Raw genomic sequence first — 14,925 nt, 5'->3', positions numbered from 1 at the left:
AGTCTTCACAAGGTTTTCACACACTGTTGCTGGTATTTTGGCCCATTCCTCCATGCAGATCTCCTCTAGAGCAGTGATGTTTTGGGGCTGTTGCTGGGCAACAAAAATGGTGTGTACATCCTGTATATCTAGACTTAGATGTAGCTTTCCCTGACTTAGTCACCATACTGATTGATATATAAACAGCTGAAGATGCGCTTTACCAAAACAATGCTCTGTGTAACATGCGTGGCTCCTTCCGGTATGAATCTTCAATGACGAATGACCCTCTTTACGCCGGAGTTTACTACATGAGTTGGTCTTCCAACACATGAACATTAACTATTGCCGTTTACCTCAGCTCATTGGCTATCTACCCAGCTAGATTTCAAGACGATCAGTGGTCATTGGTTTAAAATACAGTCAATCAACGAAACAGCGGTCATATCGTTGGTGCACAAAGATGGCATTACTTGTTGTCTTCAAATCGGTTTCTTTCAGTCAATACGTCCCGCGAAATGACCAATCAGGTTTGGTTGTGTTACAAACAAACCAGTTGATTGCAATGAAACCAAACATGACTGGAAAAGTCACGTTTAGTGTGTGTATTTACATCGAATGTGTCGTCGAAAATGGAATGAGACGGAATTCACGACACAAGCGGTTCACAAAATGTTTCGTGTTAGGCTATAAAAATGGATTTTATCAAACAAAAGACCATTCATTGTGTAACAATGAGCATTGGGATTGCAAACAGAGGAAGATCATCAAAGGTAAATTATTTATTTTATTGCAATTTGTGATGTTACGCCTGTGCTGGTGAACAAGACAAAACAAAAAAATTTTTTTTTTTTATGGGGCTTTGTTCTCAGATAATCACATTGTATTCTTTCGCAGTAAATCGTTGGGCGTGCATAAACGGAATACAGGAACTTCAAAATGACAAAAACAAGGAATTGTGCAGTATGACTAACAAAAACGATAAAATATCAATGTGTATCAAATCTTACTGTTGTTCATATACACAGAGTATACAAAACATTCAGGACACCTGCTCTTTCTATGACAGACTGACCAGGTGAATCCAGATGAAAACTATCATTCCTTATTGATGTTAATTGTTAAATCCACTTCTATCAGTGTAAATGAAGGGGAAGGAGACAGGTTAAAGAATTTTTAAGCCTAGAGTCAACTGAGACATGGATTTTGTATGTGTGCCATTGATGGTGAATGGGCAAGACACAAGTTTTAAGTGCTTTTGAATGGGTTATGGTTTGTGGCAAGAACAGTAACGCTGATGGGTTTTTCACGCTCAACAGTTTCCTATGTGTATCAAGAATGGTCCACCACCCAAAGGACATCCAGCCAACTTTACACAACTTTGGGAAGCATTTGCGTCAACATGGGCCAGCATCCCAGTGGGGTCCCAAATGATTGACACCCTTAATAAAGATGAACAAAAACGACTGTATATAACATTAATTATTCAAATACTGACCTGTATTGTATGCTCAAAGAAATGTTCACAAATGACTCCATGTTGGTGGATTGTTGATGTTATGGGGCTATTTTGCTTCCACTGGTCCTGAGGCCTTTCTTAATGTCAAATGTATATTGTATGCTTCAATGCGCTTTGACATAAAGTCTACAAGTGTCTGGAACTCTTGGAGGGATGCGACACCATTCTTCCACGAGAAATTCCATATTTTGGGGTTTTGTTGATGGTGGTGGAAAACGCTGTCTCGGGCACCTCTTCAGTATCTCCCATAAGTGTTTCATTGAGTTGAGGTCTGGTGACTGGCTGGTGCGCACACACACTTTGAACCCCCTATGCTCCTTTGAGATCCATCTTTCAAAGTCAATGAGATTTGTTCTTCTAGGCATGGCAATCAAAATAATGGGCAACTGGGCATTTTTATACATTGCTTGATTAACTCAGGAACCACACCTGTGTGGAAGCATTTTCTTTCAATATACTTCGTAGCCCTCATTAACTCAAGTGTTTTCTTTATTTTGGCAGTTACCCGTAGCTCAGTACTTGAATAATCTATTTTATTCAGTCCTTTTTGCTCATCTTTATCAATGGTTTCAATCATTGTGGACCCCACTATAGCATCATATCTACCTAATTATTACCCTGACCCTCTGCCAGGACAGCTGGCTTCAGGATCCAGCCTATGCCCAACAGAAGAATAGCTAGATAAGAAACCAGGTTACCACCACTTTCCTCTGCACATGTTCCTCATTCCATCAAACATCTGTGATTCATAATAAGCCATCTATTTGTGCCCAGGCAATTGCTGACAGTTGACGACATTTTATAACGGAACAATGATTCTATTTTTCACTCGGATGTCTCTCTGCATTCAATGTTCTTTTTGGAATTACTCCTTTATTACATGTATTGCTCTATGCTGGTGCGTTATAATCATATGCTCTTATGGCTAATGGTGGCCTTTAACCTACCCCAAAAGAAAACATATAAACTTTAAGGCAATTTTACCTCTCTTATTGAACTTCATCTTGAAATGTTAAGATTAGAGACCAAAACGTTTAAAACAGTATTAGAAAAAATGTTGCCTTTTTCTGTCAGTTCTTACATACACCTTCTCTTTCTGTCCTTCTGATTTCCAGATGCTGCAATTTCCCCTCAAAAAGATTAAACCCCTCATTTATTTTGGGCTTATTGCAATTAACCTTTAGCCCTCTCGTCTGCCTCCATGCATGCACAGTATTAAACACCCATCGTTTCATGTTAACAACTATTTGCCATCTAGCCATCATGTAGTAAAAAGGAAGTTTCACCCTTCAGGACATCTGTTTTGATATTGTTCGTGAAAGCTGCTCACCTGAGCTGGATCAAAGCCTGAGACGATAAGGCCAGAGAAAGGAGATGATTTTCTCTTCTTCTCTGATCCCTTTTTCTCTCTTTCTCTGTGTGCAGCTGAACCCATGTTTGGAGGCAGGTCGTTGTGACATTTTATCAGTTGCGGATGGTGACATTTGCGCACGTCATGCACAGAGTGGTGGTCCCTGTGTGATATACTTAACGGGTTGCCAATAAGAACGAGGTGACTGTGTGATTGGATCCACATCAAACATGGCATTTCATGGAGAAAGTCATCCTGTTACTGAGAAGGATGTACTCCACTTTGAGTCAGTTAAGCTACAGGAGCAAGCAAGGCAGCAGTATGGGACTGGCAGGATGTCACACAGATAGAAGTTGGAACAGATGCCAGGTCTTCAGCTCATTTAGATGTGAATTACTGGTTTGATAATGATCAGTATTTGTCCATGCAACTGTAATTTCTTCATTCCAGCTTAGACTTGAAAATCCAAAAAAGTGCTTTGTTGTTCTGGGGCTGCATATGAAACGCATTTTTTTTAACCACAAAACTTTGAAAGCAGGCATTGCATGCATTACATGTACATTACATGTACATGGAACGTCCCTGTCTACGAAACAAACAAGTGATGGAAGTTAATTCAGTTAAACTATAATTTACTTCATAAAGACTATGAATTTCAGAATTAAATATAGCATGTCTTGATTTCAAACCCAACAAATAGCTATGAGCAGGTATTGTATTGACATGTAAATAGAAGAAAAGCTCTGGCCAAAACAAGATTAGTCACGGGCAAGAATGAATCTGAGGACTAGTCACTTTAGAATTAATCTGAGGACTGTTATTTATCTAATCAACTAACTATGTTTAACCTCTCTAGGGTATGTGGGACGCTAGCATGGCCAACATCAGGTGAGATTTGTAGAGCACCAAATTCAAATATAGAAATACTCATAAAAATTCAGAAAAGATACAACTATTTTACATAGGTTTAAAGATTAACTTCTTGTGAATCCAACCACGGTGTCAGATTTTAAAAATGCTTTACGGTGAAAGCATACCTTACAATTATTTGAGAACATAGCCCAGCAGACAAATCATTACAAACAGTAACCAGCCAAGTAGAAGAGTTACGCAAGTCAGAAATAGAGAGAAAATTCATCACTAACATTTGATGATCTTCATATGTTTGCACTCAGAAGACATTAATTTATTTTACAAATGTTCCTTTTGTTCGATAAAGTCTCTCTTTATATCCGAAAACCTCCATTTTGTTTGCGTATTTTCTTCAGTAATCCACAGGCTCAAACTCAGTCACAACAGGCAGACAAAAAAATCCAAATTGTATCCGTAAAGTTCATAGAAACATGTCAAACGATGTTTATATTCAAGCCTCAGGTTGTTTTTAGCCTAAATAATCGATAATATTTCAACCGGACAGTAAAGTTGTCAATATAAAAGGTAAACAAGAAAGGCACTCTCCCGGTCGCACGCATGAAAGAGCTCTGTCACGGCAGGGTCCACTCATTCAGACTGCTGTTACTCCCTCATTTTTCAGAATACAAGCCTGAAACAATTTCTAAAGACTGTTGACATCTAGTGGAAGGCATAGGAACTGCAATTGGAGTCTTAAGTCAATTAATACTGTAATGGCATTGAATAGAAAACTACAACAAACAAAAAAATCCAACTTCCTGAATGGATATTTCTTAGGTTTCCACCTGCCAAATTAGTTCTATTATACTCAGACATTATTTTAACAGTTTTGGAAACTTTAGAGTGTTTTCTATCCAAATCTACTCAGTAGTAGGCAGTTTAATTTGGGCATGCTTTTCATCCAAAATTCCAAATGCTGCTGCCTACCCTAGAGAAGTTCATTTTTACCAGATTAAATTAATCATGCATCATTTAACTCATTAGGATCTGGGGCACCACGAGAGCGGTTCTTTAAAGAGTTACCATCTCCCGAATTAAACTCTAAAAGGTCTTTACCTATCATATCTATAAACAGTCAACTTATTAATCATAACCTTGTATCATATCATCATTCTAAACAGTTGTAACCTTGCATCTGCTAAAACCTGAGCCTTACTTGTGATTCAGTACAACACACATTGGTTTAATATTTATTCACTAGCTAATTAATGGTAACACAGGATAAAAATACACACTTACTATGTTTAAAACAGGTCCCTAGCAGACTGACAACATTATGGCTGCTTGTTACAAAATTGATGGAGAGAGAGAGAGGTACAGAGACACTAAACGTTGGTACATTTAGAAACTACTCTCTCTTACAGTAGTCACATACTTTGCCCATGAACTGCCGCCTGCTTGGAGTTAGAAATCATGAATCTATTTAAGTGAAATGCCTTTGTTCGCCGGATCTCTCTCGGTGGACAGGTCCACCTGGGAAAGGAAGTTGTGCCTTTTCCCCAGCACGCTTGTAAAGGCTCTAATTGTCCAACCAAAAGGGTTCCAACAAGTCTTCTACTGTTGTTCTTCTCTGTAGTTGTCAGGTGACTTGTATGGTCCTGAACAGAACTACAGAGTTTATTTTCCTTAGCTCTTTCAGATTCTTTGAAGATAGGCTAGCCAGCCGTGTCGATGGTTCCCAGTGGGGTGATGAGAGTAGTGTAATATGATGGTTTGAGCAGAGTAGTAGAATAGTCCCACTTAAATTAGCTTTTGAAGATACTTTACTTAGGATAGCTAATCAGCCATACCAGTGATTGTCCGGGAGGTGAGTTTATCGTCTCTACCTCGTGTTGAGATTCAAAGGTCAGAACACTTTAAACATGCAGCTGCAGGTCAACGCTTTTGTGGTTTATTATGTTAATTTCTTCTTGATTTACAACAGGACGTGAGTGGTTAATCCCCACCAGTTCCCATCTCCCCCCTCTGCAGGTGAGAGGGTGTCTGAGGGAAGTTATTTATTGCAAACCTCATCTGACCTATTTGGATTCTCGTGGACAGTCATGACATAATGAACCCATGAATTGTGTGTATTCACCTTTCTGAATGCTGCTCTAACTGGGTGGTGTAATATACTGAAGTCTGTTTTCATTTCTCCAAAGATATTAAAATATTACATGCCATCAGATCACAGTGACCTTCCAATAAAACTTAAGATCTTTGACCTTCATTCAGTGGTCTCACTCAAGACTCTTCAAGGTGGAAACCTGTCATAGCCACATCAGAAACAGTCCTCAGAATAATAGTCTGATTCAGCCACTGGTCTTGTAGGCCTAATCTGAGTAATAAAAAAAGTATTTTGTAATAAATACTTATACCTCGGAATTCAAAACACAATGTTAGCCCTCTTCGTTCTTGCTTTGTAAAGTGCTTGCTTATCAGCAGGAAACGGGTAGAATAGATCAGTGTTCTGCCACTGAATATCCCAGCTTGGTGAATCTAATTTACTGTACAGTACATGTGCAAACAGAACAGTACTGCTGAGTCAGGGTTCGGGGAAAGAACGAGGTGTGAAATGGAGGCCTAATGCGGACCATGCAGCAGGATCATGCAGGGGCACACACACATGCATGCACACGTACACACTTCATCTCAATTTACTCTGAACATCGGACTTGCTGGAATGTTTGGTGCTGCAAGAATGGCCTAAGCAGCTGCAGCCAGGGTCCAGTGCTTTCAGAAGCTGAATATCTGTCCACAATGTTTTACAATGGGAGAACTCTGATGTCTGGTCTTGTCTCATGGGGATTTATGAGTGATTTTAGATACTGGTTTACAGTACAAGATGTGAAAGTGATCAGAATGAGAATATCTTGAGCAGATTCCAGAGGATCTATCCCTTAGGGCTAGGAATTGCCAAGGACCTCACGATACGATATTATCACGGTCCTCACAATCTATATTTATTGCGATTCCATGATCCAAACATATTGCTCACCTTATTTCTGCTGCAGAGGGACGAGAGTCATGAGAAAACTTATCAGTCATGGAAATAAAAGTGCTGAAAACAAATTGGGTACCTATTTAAAAACAATATCCCGACATGTTACTGTATCAATTTTGTCCCCCGTCACTACTACCCATATGCTTTAGTCATATAGTCAGACTCCAGAGTGGAGGTTAGCTGTGCTCTAGCTGAGAGAACACAATGTCCTGCAGAACATGGCTATAACAGGCACAACAGAGTAAAGGAATCTCATGTTGAAATCACTTAACTACACAGGCGGTTGTAATGCAATTCTGTCCTGGTGCGTGTGTTCTCTGTGTGATCTGGACTACTTTGGTCCCATGTTGTATTGACAGGACACGTATGCTATGAGGAGTTTAATATGCACAGGAATGAAACACTGTCCTTTCAGTTCAATCTGGAACCAGGTATGATGTCTGAGCATAAATATTTTGTGCTTTTTGTTTCTCTCAGATCCATTGTTTCGCTATAACAACCCTGAAATTGCGATGCCATACTCTTGGTTTTACATTCTCTGGAGTTTGTTCTCAGTTATGTTATTGTATTTTTTACCTCCCCCCATATTTTATGTTTTTGTTCTGCTGAACTGAACCCATCTGTTTTGGCCCTCTACTTGAATCCCTTCTGCAAACTTCATCCATTAGCTTTGTCTGCCTAAATCGCCCAGTGTTTTGATGAGTTTATTTCACCAGCACGAACTTGTGATTTGATTTGAGTTATCATTTGACCGACTGCGTAGGCTGATAAGCTCTCGGAGAGGCCTTTTTATGGAGTTCTCCCTCGTCAGTTGAAATATCATATTAGTAAAACCCTGAGTGTCTTTTGCTATTCAAAACAAAAACCTCCTCCCATGACACACTGTCCTTCCCCTTCACTGCAAATGGATATTTGGCTGTTCTGAACAATGTACACAGAGAGGGCCCCTATATTCTAACTCCCACCAGGACCTTACATTAACATTGTGTCTCTTCCAGAGCGCATGTCTCTAGTTATGATATACAGCGCATTCGGAAAGTATTCAGACCCATTGACTTTTTCCACATTTTGTTACATTACAGCCTTATTCTAAAATGTATTCAATCGTTTTACCCCCTCATCAATCTACACACAATACCTCATAATGGCAAAGAAAAAACAGGTTTTTAGAAATGTTTGCAAATGTATTAAAAATGTAAAACTGATATCACAAGTATTCAGACCCTTTACTCAGTGCTTTGTTGAAGTACCTTTGGCAGCGGTTACAGCCTTGGGTCTGACGCTACAAGCTTGGCACACCTGTATTTGGGGAGTTTCTACCATTAATCTCTGCAGATCCTCTCAAGCTCTGTCAGGTTGGATGGGAGCGTCGCTTCAGAGCTATTTTCTGATCTCTCCAGAGATGTTCAATCGGGCTCAAGTCCGGGCTCTGGAATGGCTTCCGTCTGGCTACTCTACCATAAAGGCCTGATTGGTGGAGTGGTGCAGAGATGGTTGTCCTTCTGGAAGGTTCTCCCATCCACAGAGGAACTCTGGAGCTCTGTCAGAGTGACCATTGGGTTCTTGGTCCCCTCCCTGACCAAGGCCCTTCTGTCCTGATTGCTCATTTTGGCCGGGTGGCCAGCTCTAGGCCAGTTCTTCTTTCATCTAAGTGCTGCAGACATTTTTTGGTACCCTTCCCCAGATCTGTGCCTCGACACAATCCTGACTCGGAGCTCTACAGACAATTCCTTTGACCTCAAGGCTTGGTTTTGTTCTGACATGCACTGTGAACTGTGGGACCTTGTATAGATAGGTGTGTGCTTTTCCAAATGATTTCCAATCGATTGAATTTACTATAGGTGGACTCAAGTTGTGGAAACATCTCAAGGATGATCAATGGAAACAGGATGCACCTGAGCTTAATTTTGAGTCTCATATCAAAGTGTCTGAATACTTATGTAAATGAGCTATTTCAGTTTTTTATTTTTAATACATTTGCAAAAATGTCCTAAAACCTGTTGTCGCTTTGTCATTATGGGTTATTGTGTGTATATTGACGAAGAAAAAAAATGTAATTGAATTCATTTTAGAATAAGGCTATTTCCGAATTCACTGTAACAAGAAAATACGTAGGAGGAAGTTTGTATGATAGGTGTGTTGATTTATCTGACTTAAACCACACTTGTTTCTCTGTTTTTGGATGTGGGCGTTTTCTTTGAGTGTTAAATGGAATCGAAATGCAGGTCTCCGGCTATGCAATGTTCAGAAACAGGATATATCTGCCTGGGTGTGAGATTGTGCATGTCTGTACTCTGTGCCTGTCCTGGTTTCTCACCCCTCCTTCTCTTCTGTCTTGCAGGGAAGCAGCATAACAGTGAGTTCTCCCGCCTTATCGCCCAGGTCCGGGGTCGCATGGAGACTGCGAGGACGAGGGAGATAAAGCAGGAAGTGAGGGATGAGGGAGGAGAGGAGGACCAGGGAGTGGGCTCCAGCTCTGCAGGTACCCCCGTAACCCTTATTAGCATGCCGAGGGAATGAAAGAGGAGGGTTAACACTGTCACCACAGGTGATCTTACAGCCCCCAGCCTTCTCAGCAGAGCTCAGTCAATAAGCTTTAATCTATCTTCTTTATTAGGAGTTAGCTTATTCGAACCTCTATGACCCCAGCCAGCCCTCTTATATTGGCTCTGATCCGTGTTCTGAAATAGTGATGTCTCAATGTGGGCATTAAAGATGCATGATAAAATGGCGCCGAAGAGGATGGCAGACGTTTTTCATGCCCATAATCAATTGTTCTATTTTGTTTGTTTTTTTACGTTGTTTATAACTTCTGTTTTAACTTATTTTGTACATAATGTTGCTGCTACCGTCTCTTATGACCCGAAAAGGATATCAGAACTGGGATTACTCACCATGGACTGGAAGAAGCTTTTTCCTTTAACGAGTCCGACGGGAAAGATATACTGCTCTCCCAGATCCATGTAATTTGTGTGAAGAAAAGACTGAGGAAAAGAGGACGCAGATAAGGCTGCCTTTTGAGAATCCGTAGGCGAGCGAGTAAACTCCCATTGCCATCAATTATACTTGCTAACATGCAATCATTGGAAAATAAAATGGATGACCTTTAGGTTTCGGGTAGCCTACCAACGGGACAATTAGAACTGTAATATCCTATGTTTCACCGAGCCGTGGTGAACGACGACACGGACAATATAGCGTTGGAGGGATATTCAATGCACTGGCAGAACAGCGAAGCTACGTCTGGTAAGACGAGGGGTGGGGGGGGGGGTATTTTTGTCAATAACAGCTGGTGCGTGATGTCTAATATTGTAGAGTACCTTATGATAAGCCGTGTACCACACTATCTACCAAGAGAGTTCTCATCTATATTATTCGTAGCCGTCTATTTACCACCACAGACCGATGCTGGCGCTAAGAGCATACTCAACCAACTCTATAAGGCCATAAGCAAACAAGAAAATGCTCACCCAGAAGCAGAGCTCCTAGTGGCCAGGGACTTTAATGCAGGCAAACATAAATCAGTTTTACCAAATTTTTACCAGCATGTCACATGTGCAACCAGAGGAGAAAAAAAACTCTAGACCACCTTTACTCCAGACACAGAGATGCATACAAAGTTCTTCAACGCCCTCCATTTGGCAAATCTGACCATAATTCTGTCCTCCTGATTCCTGCTTACAAGCAAAAACTAAAGCAGAAGTACCAGTGACTCGCTCAATACGGTAGTTGTCAAATGGCGCGGATGCTACGCACAAGACTGTTTTGCTAGCACAGACTGGAATATGTTCCGGGATTCATCCAATGGCATTGAGGAGTATACCACCTCAGTCATCGGCTTCATCAATAAGTGCATCGAAGACATCATCCCAACAGTGACCGTACGTACATATCCCAACCAGAACCCATGGATTACATCAAGCTAAAGGCTAGAGCTCTGCATCGAGCTAAAAGCTAGAGCTGCCGCTTTGAAGGAGTGGGACACAAAAATTATGCATGCACGAGAGCACCAGCTGTTCTGGATGACTTTGTGATAACTCTCGGTAGCCGATGTGAGAAAGACCTTTAAACAGGTAAACATTCACAAGGCCGTGGGGCCAGATGGATTACCAGGACGTGTACTGAAAGCATGCGTGGACCAACTGGCAAGTGTCTTCACTGACATTTTCAACCTCTCCCTGACCGAGTCTGTAATACCTACATGTTTCAAGCAGACCAGCATAGTCCCTGTGCCCAAGGAAGCGAAAGTAACCTGCCTAAATGATTACCGGCCCTTAGCACTCACGTCTGTAGCCATGAATTGATTTGTAAGGTTGGTCATGGGTCACATCAACAGCATCCTCCTGGATACCCTAGAAACACTCCAATTCGCATACCGCCCCAACAGATCCACAGATGATGCAATCTCAATCGCACTCCACACTGCCCTTTCCCACCAGTACAAAAGGAACACCTATGTGAGAATGCTATTCATTGACTACAGCTCAGCGTTCAACACCATAGTGCCCACGAAGCTCATCACTAAGCTAAGGTCCCTGGGACTAAACACCTCCCTCTGCAACTGGATCCTGGACTCCCTGACGGGCCACCCCCAGGTGGTAAGGGTTGGCAACAACACGTCTACCATGCTGATCCTTAACACGGGGGCCCCTCAGGGGTGTGTACTTAGTCCCCTCCTGTACTCCTTGTTCACCCACGACTGCGTGGCCAAATATGACTCCAACACCATCATTAAGTGGTAAGTCTATAGGGAGGAGGTCAGTGAATTGGCAGTGTGGTGCCAGGACAAACACCTCTCCCTCAATGTGAGCAAGACAAGGGAGCTGATCGTGGGCAACAGGAAAAGGTGGACTGAACAGACCCCCATTAACATCAACGGGGCTGTAGTGGAGCGGGTCAAAAGTTTCAAGTTCCTTTGGTGTCCACATCACCAATGATCTATCATGGTCCAAACACACCAAGACAGTTGTGAAGAGGGCACGACAAAACCCTTTTCCCCTCAGAAGACTGAAAAGATTTGGCATGGACCCCAGATCCTCAAAAAGCATCCTGACCGGTTGGGTCACCGCCTGGTATGGAAACTGCTCGGCATTTGACTAGTAAAAATTCCCTGTCTTAGGTCATTTAGGATCACCACTTTGTTGTAAAAATGTGGAATGTCAGAATAATAGTAATTTCTTTCATTACATTCCCAGTGGGTCAGAAGTTTACATACACTCAATTAGTATTTGGTAGCATTGCCTTTAAATTGTTTAACTAGGATCAAACGTTTCGGGTAGCCTTCCACAAGCTTCCCACAATAAGTTGGGTGAATTTTGGCCCATTCCTCCTGACAGAGCTGGTGTATCTGAGTCAGGTTTGTAGGCCTCCTTGCTTGCCTACACTTTTCAGTTCTGCCCACACATTTTCTATAGGTTTGAGGTCAGGGCTTTGTGATGTCCACTCCAATACGTTGACTTTGTTGCCCTTAAGCCATTTTACCACAACTTTGGAAGTATGCTTGGGGTCATTGTCCATTTGGAAGACCATTTGCAACCAAGGTTTAACTTCCTGACTGATGTCTTGAGATGTTGCTTCAATATATCCACATAATTTTCCATCCTCATGATGCCATTTATTATTTGAAGTGCACCAGTCCCTCCTGCAGCAAAGCACCCCCACAACATGATGCTGTCACCCCCGTGCTTCAAGGTTGGGATGGTGTTCTTCGGCTTGCTAGCTTCCCCCCTTTTCCTCCAAACATAACAATGGTCATTTTGTCCAAACCGTTCTATTTTTGTTTCATCAGAACAGAGGACATTTTTCCAAAAGCACGATATTTTTCCCCATGTGCAGTTGCAAACCATAGTCTGACTTTTTTATGGCGGTTTTGGAGCAGTGGCTTCTTCCTTGCCTTTCAGGTTATGTCGATATAGGAATCGTTTTACTGTGGATATAGATACTTTTGTACCTGTTTCCTCCTGCATCTTCACAAGGTCCTTTGCTGTTGTTCTGGGATTGATTTGCACTTTTCGCACCAAAGTACGTTCATCTCTAGGAGAAAGAACGCTTCTCCTTCCTGAGCGGTATGACAACTACGTGGTCCCATGGTGTTTATACTTGCGTACTATTGTTTGTACAGATGAACGTGGCACCTTCATGCGTTTGGACATTGCTCACAAGGATGAACCAGAATTGTGGAGGTCTACAGTTTTTTTCTGAGGTCTTGGCTGATTTATTTTTATTTACCCATGATGTCAAGCAAAGAGGCACTGAGTTTGAAGGTAGGCCTTTAAATACATCCACATTTACACCTCCAATTGACTCAAATGATGTCAATTAGCCTATCAGAAGCTTTAAAGTCATAACGCAATTTTCTTGAATTTTCCAAGCTGGATAAATACACAGTCAACTTGGAACCTTCTGACTCACTGGAATTGTGATACAGTGAATTATAAGTGAAATATAAGTGAAATAATCTGTCTGTAAACAAATGTTGGAAAAAATGTCTTGTGTCATGCACAAAGTCGATGTCCTAACCGACTTGCCAAAACTAGTTTGTTAACAAGATATTCGTGGAGTGGTTGAAAAACGAGTTTTAATCACTCCAACCTAAGTGTATGTAAACTTCGGACTTCAACTGTATATAATAGGCGGTGTCAGAGGAAAGCTCATCAATTGTCAGACACTCCAGTCACCCAAGTCTCTGCTACCGCACGGCAAGCGGTGACGGAGTGCCAAGTCTAGGACCAAAAGGCTCCCTAACAGCTTCTACCCCCAAGCCATAAGACTGCTGAACAATTAATCAAATGGCCACTGGACTATTTACATTGACCCCCCCATTCGTTTTGTACACTGCTGCTACTAGCTGTTTATCATCTATGCATAGTGACTTCACCCTTACCTACATGTACAAATGACCTCTAACCTGTACCCCCGCACACTTACTCTGTACCGGTATCCGCTGTATCTATCCTCATTATTGTTTTGTTATTGTGTTCGTTTTTAAATTATTTTTTAATGTATTTTATTTGGTAAATATTTTCTTAACTCTTCTTGAACTGTACTGTTGGTTAAGGGCTTGTAAGTAAGTGTTTCGCTCTAAGGTCTACACTTGTTGTATTTGGCGCATGTGACAAAGTTTGATTTGATTTGACACCACCATACCCATGCCATCTTTCTCATGTGGTGCAGGGAATTACAGCCCCAGAGTACAATTCATTATGAAAGACAATACACACACTCTTACCTCTGCATGTGTTTTTCGTCTTTGCACATAAGCAAAAAAATAAACAAATGCATTGCATAACATTTGGAAACATATTTCCACGTGATTTATTATGTATATTATTTTTTGCTGACATGCAACACACCCACGAGCTCTATTGGGATTCATGCCCTGTATGTCTTGAAAAAGGTCACACTTGGTGACAAAGTGATGATGCCTATTAATTTTCAGTGGAAGGCAAGACCAAACAGCAAGCTTGCGCCGAAGTGTTTGAAGCTAGTGGAGCTAGTCAAATAGAGCATGAACAGGGCAGGCTTCAAGTTGCAAATTATTGGCGATATGGCAGCAACATTGACTAATGGCGGCTCGCTATAGCTTCCAGCCTGTGCTGGATTTGCTGTTGATACCTAGCACTACCTAGCATGCTGTTGGCTTGCTCCTTTAAAAAAAAAACACCCACATGGCGGTCAAATGTTGCCAAATAAAGTATTTAATATTTTTCCATGGAAATCCCCCATCATAGACCGAAACATCAGTACATGCAGAGGTAATCATATTCAAAATGCATTAGTCACACTTCAGAATGTCAGCCACATATAGAATATCATTAACTGCTGGTCATGAACCTTTTGCCCTCTGCCTAGATGACACAGTGGTGTGTTTGTGGTTAAAAGTATTCCCCATTACTTTGGGGAAATATCTATGAGATAAGATATCATTTAACATGGATGACTTTAGCATCTATCACACAGTCTGCTCAAATCATGTTTACAACGTTAAAATAGGACCGATCCAGATTATAAACCATGACATGGATTTCAAGCAAAGTTTCCTAGCACAGATTCCTCATAGCTCATTTTCACCACTAAATGATTTTATACCAGTTTTATGATCATGTGTACAGTCCATGTTATTTTCCCTCCTTCCTGTAGATAAGGCAGCACAACAGGAACAGAGTGATCCCAGCCTCAGTG

At 41.4% G+C, this 14,925-nt stretch overlaps 1 protein-coding gene across 4 annotated transcripts in view; it reads left to right on the top strand.

The window, feature by feature from the left end:
* LOC112254648 (E3 ubiquitin-protein ligase RAD18) overlaps positions 1–14,925 on the top strand; it is an 84,366-nt gene that overhangs the window by 29,180 nt on the left and 40,261 nt on the right. For all 4 annotated transcript variants that reach the window (XR_002954175.2, XM_024427375.2, XM_024427374.2 and 1 more), the window contains 2 exons: positions 9,086–9,226; positions 14,884–14,925. The exon at positions 14,884–14,925 is cut by the window's right edge. Coding sequence is in view for 3 of the 4 variants with exons in the window: in XM_024427375.2 (XP_024283143.1) it covers positions 9,086–9,226; positions 14,884–14,925 (183 nt within the window). In the remaining variant the exon portion in view is untranslated. The remainder of the gene's footprint in view (positions 1–9,085; positions 9,227–14,883) is intronic.

The sequence above is a fragment of the Oncorhynchus tshawytscha genome, linkage group LG07 (genome assembly GCF_018296145.1).
Source record: "Oncorhynchus tshawytscha isolate Ot180627B linkage group LG07, Otsh_v2.0, whole genome shotgun sequence".
NCBI lineage: Eukaryota > Metazoa > Chordata > Actinopteri > Salmoniformes > Salmonidae > Oncorhynchus > Oncorhynchus tshawytscha.
The sequence above is the reverse complement of the archived record's forward strand: the minus strand, read 5'-3'. Positions and strand labels throughout refer to the sequence as shown.